This window comes from Corapipo altera, unplaced genomic scaffold (genome assembly GCF_003945725.1).
Source record: "Corapipo altera isolate COAL_440 unplaced genomic scaffold, ASM394572v1 201, whole genome shotgun sequence".
Lineage (NCBI taxonomy): Eukaryota > Metazoa > Chordata > Aves > Passeriformes > Pipridae > Corapipo > Corapipo altera.
Genome location: NW_020884940.1, coordinates 2,120,724 through 2,134,941, shown reverse-complemented (window position 1 = coordinate 2,134,941; position 14,218 = coordinate 2,120,724). Strand labels below are relative to the sequence as shown.

The following is a 14,218-nucleotide window of genomic DNA, read 5'->3' as shown; positions in this document are numbered from 1 at the left end:
TCATAATTTAAAAAAAAAATATATATATACATATTATATTTTCTTCTTCTTCTTCTTCTTTGGAGAAACAGGTTTTTTCTGGGTCTTGCGGAGCCCGGCCCGGGCTCGCTCCTCCGGGCACCGCGGCTTGCGGGGGAAAACGGTTCATTACTTCGCGGAGGGAGTTCTGGAAAAAGAGGGTGTTTTTTGGTGTTGGGGTTTATTTTGGTTCGCTTTTAAGGAAATTCGCGTTTTGTGCCGTGCAGCGCGGAGCCGGGAACGCTGCGGCCCGGCCGGCTCCGCTCTCGACGGGCCGTCCCGGTGCCCAAACAGCATCGGGCTGAGCTCAACCCCGGGGAACAGCCGGGCAGGACGGGCAGAGGAACCTCCACCTCCGCCCCCGGTGGTTCGGGCAGCCGCCTTCGTTGTGTTCCCGCAGCACCGGTGGCTTCGCCGCGAATTTTCTCGCCAACGATTCCGGCCGGAGCCGCCGGCCCTGCCCGCAGCCGCAGCCCCGGGGGAGCCGCCGCGGGCGCTGCGGGCGCCGCGGGACCGCCGGGGATCGAGGCGGCTCTCAGTTTTGGGGAGTGCGACGGGCGGAGGCTGGGCAGCCGCGGTTTTCAGCGCAGGCCATGGGGTGAACCTCCTCCGTCGGTGGTCCCCGGCGGTCCCCGGCGGCTCCCCCCGTCCCGTCACGGCCGAGCCCACTCGGGGGTCGCGGGAGCGCTGGGGAGGCGGGGGACGTGCTCGATCTGCAGCCGCTCTGCGCTGCCTCGTCTGCGGCCCCAAACCGGCCCCACCGCACCCCAAAACCTCCCCCGGCGGCCGCCAGACCCCACCGGGGCCCCGACGTGCGGGGGCGTGTCCTCCCCGAGGCCACGCCTCTTTTCATGGAGGCCACGCCTCTTTTCAGCGCTAACCACTCCCCTTTCGTGGTGACCACGCCCCTATCCCCACGGGAGCCTTGCGATGGGCGGGGCCAGGGGTCTCCCGCCGGGTCCCCATTGGCGGGGCCCCCCGTCAATCAGGGCGCGTCCCGCCCCCCCGCGGCGCCGGCAGTAAATACGGTACCGGGCGGCGCGGCGGCAACTTGGGAGCGGGGTGCGGGACGAGGCTGTGCCGGGGCTCCGGGCGGGACCCACCGCAGCCAACCCACCGGGGACGAGCCCCGGCGCCGCGCGGGAGCCGACAGAGCCCGCACCGCTCTCTCCCCCTCCGCCGAAGGACGGCGGTGTGCCGGCACGGAGCGAGGCAGCGCGGGGCTCCGCCGCCGCTGCCCCCGCCGCTGCCCCGCCGCAGCCGGACTCCTCCTCGTCGTCCCCCCCGGGCCGCGGCGGCTCCCTGACGCCCGCCGTTGTGATGCGTATTCCCGTAGACCCGAGCACCAGCAGGCGCTTCACACCCCCCTCCACGGCCTTCCCCTGCGGCAAGATGGGAGAGAACAGCGGGGCGCTGGGGGCCCCCGCGCCGGGCGCCCGCGCTCGGCCCGAGGTCCGCTCCGTCGTGGATGTACTGGCCGACCACGCCGGAGAGCTGGTGCGCACCGACAGCCCCAACTTCTTGTGCTCCGTCCTGCCGTCCCACTGGAGGTGCAACAAGACGCTGCCCGTCGCCTTCAAGGTAAGTCGGGGGGTTCCGGGGAACCCCGAAGGCTCCGGGCTTGCGACCCGCTCGCCCCTTTTCCCTCCCGCTGCCTTTCGCTTAAAAATCGCTCCTGACATCACCGCCGAGGGAGCGCGGGTTATTATTTTTAATCAAATAGCCCGGTTTATTATTTTTAATCAAGTCTCCGCATTGCCCCGCGGTCACAGCATCTTAGATATTCCGTACAGTTAGGAGCTCTCAGGCAACTTTGAAGTTTAATGAGACGGAGGTTAATTACTTTCCTGGGAGAGGGAGAGCGAGGCAGGGAAGGGAGATCTAATCTGCCCAAAAAAAAAAAAAAAACAGTAAAGCGAAGAGCCGAAGCCCCGGCACCGGGTTGCGCTGCTCGGGCTCCCCCGTTCGCGGGACGGGGCGACCCGGTGGGGCAGCCCCGGGCCGGGCATCCCCCGCTGTACCCGCGGGGGAGCGGGGCTGGCCGGGGGGAGCCGAAAACCTGCCGGAGGAGCGGCGAGGGCAGCCGGGCAGGACGGCAGCGGAGTCCCGGGGTGCCCGGCGGGGGTGAGGGGGAGTCTAAACCGGGTTTCCCCCCGACCATCCCGGCACCGGGAGCTCCGGGCGCTGCTCCCCGAGCAGGGGGGGCCCTTCTCCGCCAGCCGGGCCGGCTCCCGGCGCCTCCCCGGGCCGGGCGCGGAGCTCCGGGGCCTCGGTCGGGGCAGCCCCGCGCTCGGCAATGCTTTATTTTTTTTTCCCCGAATCCAACAAAATAAAACCACAAACCCCTCCGACGGGGCCTGACCCCCCCTTTGCCCCTTCCCCGCGGAACCCCTTTCTACTTTTAACCCTTTTTTTAGCTCATTTTCCCCTTCCCCCTCCGATTTTTCAGCCTTCCTCGGGGGCTCGGATTACTTTTGGTTTTGCTTTGGGGGGTTTTTTGTGGGGATTTGGGGGGGCCCGTAGGGCAGGTTGGGTTCGATCTAGGTTAATTTTAGCCTAAAATCCTCTGGCCCTGCCCTAGGTCGTAGCCCTCGGAGATGTTCCCGATGGGACCGTGGTCACGGTGATGGCGGGGAACGACGAAAATTACTCGGCGGAGCTGCGCAACGCCTCCGCCGTGATGAAAAACCAAGTAGCAAGATTTAACGACCTCAGATTTGTTGGGAGAAGCGGCAGGGGTAGGTACCGGCCAGGAAATGGTTGGCCTTTTTATTTGGCTTTTTAGAGGGGGAAAAAAAAAAAAAAGGAAAGAAAAAAGAAAAATTGTTGCTTTTTTTTTTTGCTATTTTATTTTATTTTATTATTTTTATTTTATTTTAAGCTTTTATTTTATACGTTTATTTTATGACTTCATTTTATTGTGTATTCTGTTTTGGTTTTAACGGTGGTTTCGTTGGCGCGGGGTAGGCAGGAGAATCCCCTCAGCCCCAAAGTGGTTCCCGAGCGATGGGAGGGATGCAGGAAGGATGCGGGAGGGATGCGGGAGCAACCCCAGCCCCGCCGGCAGTTCTGCCTCGCTCCTCCCCGGGGGTCGGCTATGGGCGATGCAAGGGCGAAAAAAATTTTAAACACATATCTAAATATATATAAATATTAGTAAATAAATATATAAATAAAACCAAGGCAGCCCGAGCCCAAATCCTCCCAGGTTTCTCTCAGGATGCAGGAGGCAGCGGGGTGTGCTCGGTGCCTCCCCTCCACAGCGAAATGTGCTCAGGGGCAAAACCCACCTGGCGGCTCGTTTTTAAATAGTGAAAAATCAAGTGTTTAAAAATAACCCAGAGCTCGGCCGGACGGGCTGGCAGCGGGTGAGGGTACAGCAGGCTCTGCTCCGCGGGGAGCTGGGGTTGCTCTGGGGGGGGGGTTTTTTTGCACATTTTCTCCACGCTTGTCGTGTGGAAAAGCGAGACAGAAATTTAGCTTTCTGGGTTTTTCCAAAACGAATCAGGCTGTGCCGTCGCAGCAGAGGGAAATAAATCCCCCGGAAATATTAAACACAGAGCCCTGCCTGCCCTCCCTCCGAGCATCCCTCCCTGTACCTGAATTTCAGAGGGTGTAAATAGAATTTCAGCATTTCATCACCAATAAATGCTGCAGATCGAGGCACTTAATTCTTCATTTAAACCAAAATAAGAACACTATATTTTAATGACCATATGGCAGCATTTTCTCAAAGGCTTCAAATGTATACACACAGTGTCAGATATATTTTGACTTCTTTGCATTAATTAAAAGCAGTGATGTTAGGAATTATTTGCATGTAATAGCTGTTTACTTGTTCCTCTTTATGAAACTTGAATAGTTTACATTCTTTCATACATTTCCTTTTTCCTGTTGGCTCCTTCTCCATGTTGCAGTTTCTTTAAAACTCTCCACTTAACTGGTTGCAGGTTGATGGATGGAAAATGTTTTTCTTTTATGAATTAAGCTTTCATTTCTGTAATCAATTATTCTCTTAGGCTCTTTTCTTTCTGGTTGGTTGTGTTTTTTTTTTTCATCCCTGCACAAATTTCCAAACTGAATGCAACCCAATCTCAGCTTGACTCTTGAATTCATTATTAACTTGCTTCCTCTGCACTCCCAAGCTCTGAATTAACAGTAGTTTAGTCTCAGAAAGCCCTTGGATGAATAATCTCCTTCCTCAGGCAGAGTCCTGACAAACGCTCATTACAGCAGTGGAAACACCTCCGGTGCCTCTAACGGGTGGAACTCAAGTGCTTATTATTTTAATTTAATTTTTTGTTTGTTTTTACATATTCTTGTGGGATGAGGCTTTGTAATATTCACAGAGAAACAATCCCATCAGGGCTCCCTGGGGGTGGTGTGAAGGCGGCACAGTGGGGTTTTCTCATAGCGTGGAGCGTGGATTTAGTTCCCTGTGTCCAGCCGTGCTTTCCCGGCACGGGGCTCTTTCAAACCAACTTAGTGCGAAAAAATCGTTCCTACTGAATTTTTATTCCGGGTGTCACACTTTCTTTCCCTTGCTCGGCTCAGCCTCTGACAGCCCGGTGCTGGTTTCCTTTTTTCTGGCAGAAATCTGGATTCACCGCAGAATATTTTGCTGCAGTGGGGCTGTGTGTGTACAAGTGTTTGTGTAAATCCAAAGGGAGGATGTGTGCACCCATAAACACCCCCCATCCAGCCTGTCCGTGTGCCTGAGCTGCGGGAGCCTGGAAAACCAGGCTCTCATTTTGAAAACATGGCTTGAAATGGTTCAGAATTGGGTATTTTGTGTCTGGGATTATTCCCCGGCGCTGAGAGCCGGGAAGAGCCGGTCCTAACCCCTCCAAAAAATCCCGAATTCCCATCTCCATGACAAAGTGGAGAGAATGACCAGTTTACCAGATTTTATGCTTTGCTCTAAAAAAAGTAAATCAGCCCTTTTCTGCTCAGACTGTATAAAATGAAAGCTGAGGCCGGCGTGGTGCTGTGAGCCCTGTGCACCCCGCGCCTGCTCTCCCTGCTGGAATATCCCCCTGGAGCATCCCACGGAGCCGTGGGTGCTCCCAAACCCACCCAGGAGCTGGGATCCAGCCTTAGCCAACAAAGCTGGGGCACGGTGGGAACGAGCAACCTCAGCCCGGCTTCCTGAGAAGGCGGGAAATGAGTAAAAATGATGCTAAGTAATAATTGTCATTTTCGATTCACGGGCGGATTTTTCAGGGCTGGTGAAGAGATGTGAGACCGGCTCTGGCTGGCTCTGTGCTCCATCCTCCCTGAAAAGCAGGGAGGTTATTTCATATGGAGAATTAGAAAATTTGAAATTATAATAATAATAATAATAATAATAATAATAATAATAATAATAATAAATAAAACAAGCCAGCTGTGGTAGGGAGCTGGGCACGGAGCTGCCGGGCTCAGCTCTGGGGTGTTTTGCGTCTCACCGGCTGGATTTGCCCACGCGCTGCCTGCAAACCCTTCCCTGTCGTCCCGCAGAATTTCCCAAATGATTCCTCCTGGTGCTCCTCATCCTGCACTCTGGTTCTGCAAATGCTTTGCCGAGAAATCCCCCGGTGCTGGTTGTTTTTGCCGTGGCCGTGCAGGCGCCGGGAGGCTCCGAGCTCCGCAGGCTGCAGCGGCTCGGCCGCGCAGGTTGGCAGCACGACTGTATCCCTGGGGATTAAAATTATATCATTATATATATTTTTCTTTTTAATTTTTATTTTTTTTTTAGCCCTCCCAAATGCTGCTTTTGGTGCAGAAAACGAGCTGAAGGTTTGTGCATTGTTTAGTGCTGGTTTGAAAGCTGAGGTGAGGCGTGGATTCGTGCTTGCTGTCGGCTTTTAAGCCAGCATTCCCTCCACTTCCATGCTCCCATAGAGGAACTCTCCCACCTGGGATAATTGCAGGATGTTCTTCAGGGGAGATAATTGCATTTTTTCAGTTTACTCCTTTTTTTTTTTCCTTTTTTCCTTCTAGCTGTATAAATGCTGTTTTGTTTGGTTAGGGGTATTCTTAGGTTCAGCTCTGTAGATAGATGATGGTCAGGATCTGAAAACCCCTGATCCCTTTAGGGGGAAAGGGAAAGCAGGTGGTTTCCTACTGTATTTATTTGTGGAATGAAGGCTGGAGGAGCAGAAATCCATTGCATGGAGGTTTATACCTTATACCTTGCTGGGGTTTAGGCTTCTGAAATACCTGATACTTTTGAAATGCCACTGGGATTGCTCTTGGAGAGTTGTTTAGAGTGGTTTGTGCAGCCTCACTCCTTTACCCCAGTGATTCCTGAATTTGGGGAGGTTGTGGGAGACCAGAGGCCCTTCCTGCAGAGAACTCTGCTCTCCCCACGGGCTGGATATGGAGTGGGAGACAGCACCACAATCAGGCAAGGAGAGGACAGAGGGGCTGGGATGAGGATGCCAAAGCTGTGGGAGAGGAAGGGTTTGGGGTCAGGGTGGGCCCAGGGTGCAGGTGTGATAACACCCTCCCTGATGCTAAAGGCGTTTTCAGGCTGTGGATGGAACCTTGTTCTGCTGGGGTAAGGGGGGCACTTGTCTTCTTGGCTCCCAAGAGCTTTTCACTCAGGTTCCTGCTGGGAGAGGAGGACAGTCCCCACAGCCAGCAGGGCTGCCTGTCTGGTGGCCAAAGCTGGTGGCCAAAGCTGGCCAGATTCAGTTCTCATTTTGTAGTTTCTTATTTTTGGCTCATTTTCGAGCCACGGGTGTCGATAGGGCCGAGGTCTGGCTCAGCTCCCCTCCAAACATCCTGCAGAGGTACATCCATAGGGCCGAGGCCGTGGATTCCCCTGCAGACTGATGCCACCTCACCAGCTTGTTCCTGCAGGAGCACCCCATGGATACCAGGATCCCTTCACTGAGGGGATCCTACATCCAGCGCTGTGTTTCAGGGCTGGATTCCCACAGGAAAAGGGGAAGCATCTGAGCGGGAAAGCACCAGGAAGCTGCTGTGGGTGGAGGGGTCGATATGGGGACAGGGCAGGGGAGGTGGGGACAAGTGACTTTTCCATCCAGGAAGGTCCTGGCTCCCGCTCTGAACCGGGTCCAAGCCTCTCCCTGCTGCAGCCAGCTGAGCCCCAGTGGGAGCCGGCCGAGCTTTGTGCCTCGGCAATAATGTCTCGTAAAATTAAATGATGTGTGTGTTGGAGTTCCGTGGATGTGGATATTTGTGTCTGAGCCTGCTCCAGCAGGAGCCTTTCTCTCCCCCCAGAGCTGAACCCATGTGAATATTCTCATTTCTCCTGTTGTTTTTTTTTTTTATTTCTCCCCCCTACCCTCCTTAGGAAAAAGCTTCACCCTGACCATCACCGTGTTCACCAACCCCACCCAAGTCGCCACCTATCACCGAGCCATCAAAGTGACCGTAGATGGACCCCGGGAGCCACGAAGTAAGTGATGTGTTTTGTTTGGCAGCACTGAGAAGTGTGGGGAGGAGGGATTCAGGGGGCTGAGCTCTCCGTGGCCAAAGGATGCAGGACACAGAGCCAGCTGGGGCAGCACGTGTAGCCAAGGAGAGTGTTGGTGTGGCCAAGGGAGCCCAAAGCAGTGGGCATGGCTTGGCTCCTTGGACTTTTCTCGGCACAGCAGAGCGTGGTGTGTGTCCTTCCCTGCCTCTTGCTCTCTCTGTGCTCCATATCCCATCTGGGAGGGATGGTTTTATAGCTCCTCATTGTGCTCCATAACCCATCCGGAGGGATAGTTTTACAGCCCTGGGTTGGGATGTTGGGGAAACGCTCTGAGCTCCGACGGCAAAAACACAAAGGGCTCCAACCTGGCGCCGCACAGGGTGTGCTGGGGGGCGGTTATGGAGCCAGAAGTGCCTTGCTCGGCTTCATTGGCTGATTGCTGCTTTTTAAACTAAAAATGGTCGCAGGTTCCCTCCGTGCTGAGCTCGTATTTGCCTGTCTGTCGGAGAGCACCTTCCCCTTTGGTTCGTGGTGGTTTCGCTTTCGGGCCGTCAAAGACTGGGGCTGGCAGCGCCGGCGGCCGGGGGCTGAGCTGCTGGAGAAAACCAAAGGCATGGTGCGACCGCAGAAGCGTCTGTGTTCTGGTGGAGGAGGCTCTCCCGGGTGCAGGATGGTGCCTCGTGGTTGAGGGAGGCTCTGTGAGTCGCCCTCGCTGGGTTGGTTTTCGGCGTCGGGCTGGTTTGAGCTCACCTTGGCGTTTCCAGCGATCCGAGGAGTGCGGGGAAACGCTCTGGAGCTGTTGGCTGGAGGAGTTTCCTCTTGCCATGAGTATTATTTGCTCTGTGGGACCCCCTGCGTGGTGGGATCTCGTCCCTGGGGGCTTCATCTCTGGCTTTGAGCTCTGGCTTTGCCTTCCTGCTGGCTCAGCACCACCCCAGGGACTATAAAGCTGAGTTTGTTCCCTTTGCGTGTGAAGCTGTCAGTGCCCACATTGAAGGGAAACGGTTTGATCCTTCTAAATATGCCTCAGAAAATATTTTCTGTTGATGCTGTCGTTGGGCCATCGGTGCCCCTTGATGTCAGGCCAGGTGGAGGCTGTTACCTCGGCGAGGGGGTTTGATTTGCATCGGGGTTTGTTGGGTTTTCTTCCCCCTTCCTTTTTATTTCGGAGCGCGAGTGGCTTTATGGGAGCCTGTCGAGCTGCTGGCTGGATTTACCAAGCTAGAATTCAGTTTTGGGGTTGTTTTTTTTTAAGCCAGAAACACAAGGCAGGTCCCTGGTGTGGGTTTGCAGCCATCAGCACCCGTGGGTCGTGGTGGGTTGAGCTTGGGCTCAGCCTGGGGCTGGGAGGGGAAAGCAGGCAGAGGCTGGGCAGGGAATTTCACAACTATTCCAGGTCAGGAATAGAAACCAGGTCTCCTGACTCCTGGCTCAGCCCCTTATCAGCTGCATCAGATCACCTTTCTAATAATAATAATAATCATCAGGAATACATAAATAATAATACAAGGTGAGATAGTTACTACTCTTAGCGTTCGGTTTGACTTCACCGATAGCCAGCGATCGCCAAACCCCTGTGAATCACACCCGCTCCTCCTGAATTTCAACATCCCTCCCCAGAGCTCCCCAGCTTTAATTTAAATTTTCTGATATGGAGGGGGTGGCTCTGTGGCCAGGCAGGGAACTGGGGGGGTGCCCGAGCCAAGGGCCCACTCACCCTGTGCTTCTTTGTCCTGGGGCCGTGCCTTTGTTTGGCAGAATTAGGCAAAAGCCGAGGATGGAGCAGCTTGTCCTGGCTCTGGCTCGGTGTGCCCGAGGGATGCCTTCCCTGGGACCCAACCCAGGTGCAAGGTCAGCAGTTTTCTGCTTTTTTTTAATTAATTTATTTATTTTAAAATGACTTGTGGACCTCAGAACGTGCTGGCAGTGCCGGCTCCTTGAGGAGATCTGCGTGGTGTTTATTTGCTGCTTATGCCCTTGTCTCGTGTGGACCCCAAAGGTTGATCTCTCCCCCATCCCTGCACCACCCTCCCAACCCATAAATTGCTGATTGAAGAAGTTTAGACCCAAGCTGTGGTTTTTTTGGAATTTGTTTCAGATGATCATAGATTTGTTGGCAGTAAAGGTCATATTTTGACTCCTGTTTTGACCCTGGGGCTTAAATTCATCATTGATGAAAATCCAGTGTCTTGCACTGGAATAAAAAATAATAATAAAAATCTTTTTTTTTTTTTTTTGACCAGCCTTCAGTTTGCAGTTTCTGATGAACACGAAATTAAAAAAAAAAAAAATATTTAAATAATGCCCCTTGCCCTTCCCTCCCTGCAGTCCTGTGCAGCAGCCCTTGCTGTGGAAATTACCAACTATGAAGTGATCCAGGCTCACTCCTGGAAAGCTGGGTTGGTTTTCCTGGTTCACCTGCCACTGGGTGGCTCTCTGGCACAGCACCCCTGTGTGCCAGCACCCACCTGGCTCCCCAGGTGGCATTTGGAGCTGGTACAGCCCTGGTAATCCCCACCTTTGGCCAAACACCACGGCTTGTGCCGCTCTCTCCCTTGTTTGTCTTTGCGAGGAGAGAGCTGACAGAAGGAATTGCAAACTTTATGTGTATATATATTATACATACACTTTTTAACATACATATGTGCGTAGATATATTTTTGTGTGCGTGTGTGTGCAAAAAAAAGTCGGGTTTTTTTTCCCTTTCTTGGCTGCAAACAAGTGGGACATGGTGTGTGTTGGCTCCTGTCGTGCAGGATCAGTGCTGGCCGGGGCTGGAGCCTGGATGTGGGGCTGGTGGGGCAGGCAAAAAAGCACCCTTAATGTGGAAAGAATTGGCCATTTGTCTTGGTATCCTGGGAAAGCCCTGGGCATCATCTCCTCAGATGCAGTGAAATTCCTCCAGCAAACGTTCTCGTGGGGTTTTTTGGGCCAGGAACGCGGCTGAGCTCCACGCCCCAGCTCCAAGCATCCCATTCATCTTCCACCCCTGTCCCATCGCTTCATCTCAGCCCTTGAGCGAGTCTTTTAACTCAAGCCGTGCCCAGAAAAACTTCTGAGGAGTTTGGAATGGGGTTGAGATGGGTGAGAAACTGCAGGGGAGCGGGTGACAGGCAGGGCCCAACACGGGGCCGGGGGTGAAGCTGGGATGGAGGGACCAGGAGAGCTGGACCCTGGAGTTGAAGATGCTCCTTTGAGGGACCCACAGCCAGTGAGGAGCTGATAACAGTGGTGGCTTTGGCTGAGACCTCCAAGGTCTCCCACAGTCTCCTTCTGAGTGCCCCGCTCGCTCTGAGATCCTTCTTCCTTGTGCTCAGGCTCTTTCTGGGTTAGATCTGGAGGGGAAAAAAGGACATTCTGTCAAGTTGGCACCTTAGCTCTAAACAAATAGCACAGCGGGTGCCAAGTGTTGACATACTTTGTACAAACAGGAAGTAATAAAATATTTGAACTTCCTGTGGAATTTCCTTCTTTTTTTTCCCCCCCTCTCTGCAGCTCTGTGTTTAGCAAGAGCCCGGCTCTGGAGAGCTGCAGCCCTGGTGCAAAGCCCTGTCGCATCCACAACTGCTTGCAAAATAATCCACAACAGGCAGAACACGGAAAAATGAATAGCTGGAAGCTATACAGGGATGTTTAGTCTGTTCCTGGGTAAATGGGAGCATCTCCAGGGCCTCCCCCATCACACCCACCTGCTGGCTGCCTTCCCTTTCCCTTCCCTTTTCCTTGCTTTCCTTCCCACTGCTCTCACCTCCTCTGCTGTCACTTATCCTCTCCTCTTCCCAGCTCCCCTTTGCAGCTCCAGCCCCTTTTCTGCCCATCTCCTGGGAACTCTTGTGCAAAGTCTTTTTTTCCCTCTAAATGCTTTTTCCCCCCTTTGATTTTTTTTTTTTTCCCCTCCTGCCATTCAGTGTTCTTTAATCTCTCTCCCCCCTTCTTAAATCTCCTTTGCCCTTAACCCCTTCTTTCTGGTTTCCACCCCATCCCTGCTGTCCTGGTTACTGTGTTGAGGAGCAGAGGGAGACCAAGAGGATTTGATCCCCCACAGGATCCCTGCATCCCTCCTTGTTGCCTGCTCAGCCACAGCAACAGGCTCTTGGTGCCTCCTGCCCTGTTCATTTCTGGTGTGTGCGTCAGAGATTTGGTGCTTTCAGTCACGTCCCCTCTTTGTGCCACCACAAAAAGTGACAGGAACGTGTCCCCATCCTGCAGCATCTGCTGGCTTGGACCAGGAGGAGGGAGCTTGTGGCTAGAGCACTTCATATCCCCTCTCCCATCATGTTGTCCCTGCACAGATTTTCTGGCTGGGCCCCATCCTGACCCTCTGTGGTCGTTTTTCCCTCCCCAAGGGCTTTTTGCCCCAAAAGGCTCCAGCTGCCCCTGAGCTCCCGCCATCCCCTTGCACAGCACGTAGCCAGGGGGTGGAAAGGCTTCTCACCTCCCACACCAATGAGTTGTTTCCAGGAACAACCTTTTTTTTTTTTTTTTTTGCTTTCATACTTTTGAGAGCCTCAGCTGGGTGAGGGTTTCCCTCCCTGCTACCTCCCACGAGAGACGTCAACCCTGAGCCCCAGCCTGGCCCCACGCTCTGAGCTGGGAAATGAAGAGTTTGGGACGTGCAGAGGGTGGAAACCCCCTTGTGTGAGGTGTTTGTGGCATCTGTGTCCCCAGAGTGCTGGCAGTCAGAGGGCAAAAGGCCGTGTCTTGGGTTCTGGTTTCCCTTGAGCACTGGGCACTCTTGACCTCAAGCATGTAAAAAAAAAAAGGCAAAAAACTGGGAGAAAGATTGACTGGAAAGGGAAAATCTTGTCTGTAAATCCAGCCTGCAGAAGGCTTGGCTTCTGTTAATGGCAGTGTGCTGGGGTGACTGCAGGAGGAAGGTGCCTGTGGCCCTGGGTGCCCCCAGCCCTGTGCTGGGACATCTCTTCCAGCAGCATTGGCACTGGCCAGTTGGGAGCCTGGGAGGAGAAAGGGTTGTATCAGCACTTCATGGGATGACACAGACCTGGCTGGGGCTCCTCTGCCCTTCTGGAAGCCGTGGTGACAAAAGCAGGGCCCCGAACCGCCCCATCCAGCCCGGGCACATCTCGGCCCCGCTGCCCACACCCCGTATCTCACCACCTCCATCTCTGTTCTCATCCCACGCCCAGTGCCTTGCCAGCCCCAGCTCCCCGAGTCATGGTGTGTCTGCAAACCACCTTTCTCACTTTTATTTATTTATTTATTTATTTATTTATTTATCTATTTATTTATTTATTTGAGGCTCATCTCAATCCATCCCTCTCGGGTTCAGAAGACTCTGCGCCGTGAGGTTTTGTCGTAGAATCACAGGACGGTTTGGGTTGGAAACCACCCTAAAAATCATGTAGTTCCAAACCCCTGCCGTGGGCAGGGACACCTTCAACTAGAAGGTGTCTTTTTTTCCAATTTTTTCTTAGTAGATACTCCAGTTTGAGGCCAGAGAGAAAAAGGAAGGACAGCACCGTGCTAGCAAGGCAAGTGACCCCCCTGCACCCTCCCTGTCCCTCATGGCTGTAGATGAGTCTGAGATTTACTACCCAGAAATATCAAAACTGAAAACCCGTTTTACTCAGGGAAGGAAAAAGAGGTGCAATATTGCACCCTGTTAATCCAAATTAGCTCTGCAGAGACCCCAATGTGATGCTAACAACCAGACATCCCAGGCATCCCCTATAAGAGGGTGCTCCCTAATTCCAGCCTCCAAGTTGACCTGATGTGTGAGGCTGAGCAGGCAGGTTTTCCAAGCTGCTCTGGGAGGATTCAGTACTTTAATTTTGGGATGGTTCCATGCATGGAGGTGGTCTGTGTGTCCCTCTATTGTGAGCCACCACCATCTCTGCTTGTTGCCAGGCTGGACCCCCAACCCAGTATGCTGGGGATGTTTATTTGCAGGCAACAGCAGCTTTTCCCAGAGCTGAGGTCGAAGAGCTGAGTCAGCCCCTCCACACTCGCTGGCACAGGGCTCAGATTTGGGGTTGTTGGTGGCAGGGGCTTCCCTGTGGTGCAGCCTTCCAGGCTCCTGTTTGTTTTTCCTGGGATACAGCAGCCCTGAGCAAACTCAGTTCCTTTAGCACCATCCCATTATCATGCTTTAATGCCATCAAAACTACTAAATGTTGTGTTTAATGTTTCTCAGAGTTGGTTATTTCTGTGCTAAGTTTTGGGTTGTGATGTCCTAAAAGCAGTGGTGATCTCTGGGGGGATTTCTGACTCCTTGGGAATTGCTTGTAACGCCGAGGGCTTTCCTTGATTTGTACCATTTTGAGGGGAAAAAAAGGAGAAAAATATGAAACAGAAACATTCCTGTTACCTTTCAGAAAAGTGGCTGATCCATGAATTCACCCACCACGCTCTGGCAGGGCTGGGAACCCCCTGGCAAAGCTGCTCCCCAGCCCAGTGGGGATTGTGTCCCATTTCAGGATGTTTTGTCCCATGGACCTGTGCTCTGGGGGGATTTGTGTTAAATCCACACCGTGCTTTCTCCTCAAAGGGGAAAAAAAAAAAAGGTTGTCTCATGGTTTTGTTGATTTCAAGCAATTTTGAGAGGAGACAGAGAGTTGGAAGAGCTCTGCAGGGCTCGGGAGCACTGCAGAGAGGCTTGGGATGATCCACCGTGGCCCTCAGCTCCATGAATCTGGAGAGGGGGAAACAAAATCTGCAGCTCTCCCATTCCTGGGACCCAGGGAAATTGGGATCTACCGAGTGGCTAAAATAGCTGAGGATGAGGAAGAGAGAGTAGGGCAGTGTGGTGGCATT

General features: G+C 53.5%; 1 protein-coding gene across 1 annotated transcript in view; it reads left to right on the top strand.

The window, feature by feature from the left end:
* The first annotated feature begins 1,338 nt into the window (after positions 1 to 1,338).
* RUNX3 (runt related transcription factor 3) overlaps positions 1,339 to 14,218 on the top strand; it is a 39,034-nt gene continuing 26,154 nt past the window's right edge. Inside the window, exons 1-3 of the mRNA XM_027661435.1 lie at positions 1,339 to 1,599; positions 2,600 to 2,756; positions 7,322 to 7,426. Of these exons, the coding sequence (XP_027517236.1) occupies positions 1,339 to 1,599; positions 2,600 to 2,756; positions 7,322 to 7,426 (523 nt within the window). The remainder of the gene's footprint in view (positions 1,600 to 2,599; positions 2,757 to 7,321; positions 7,427 to 14,218) is intronic.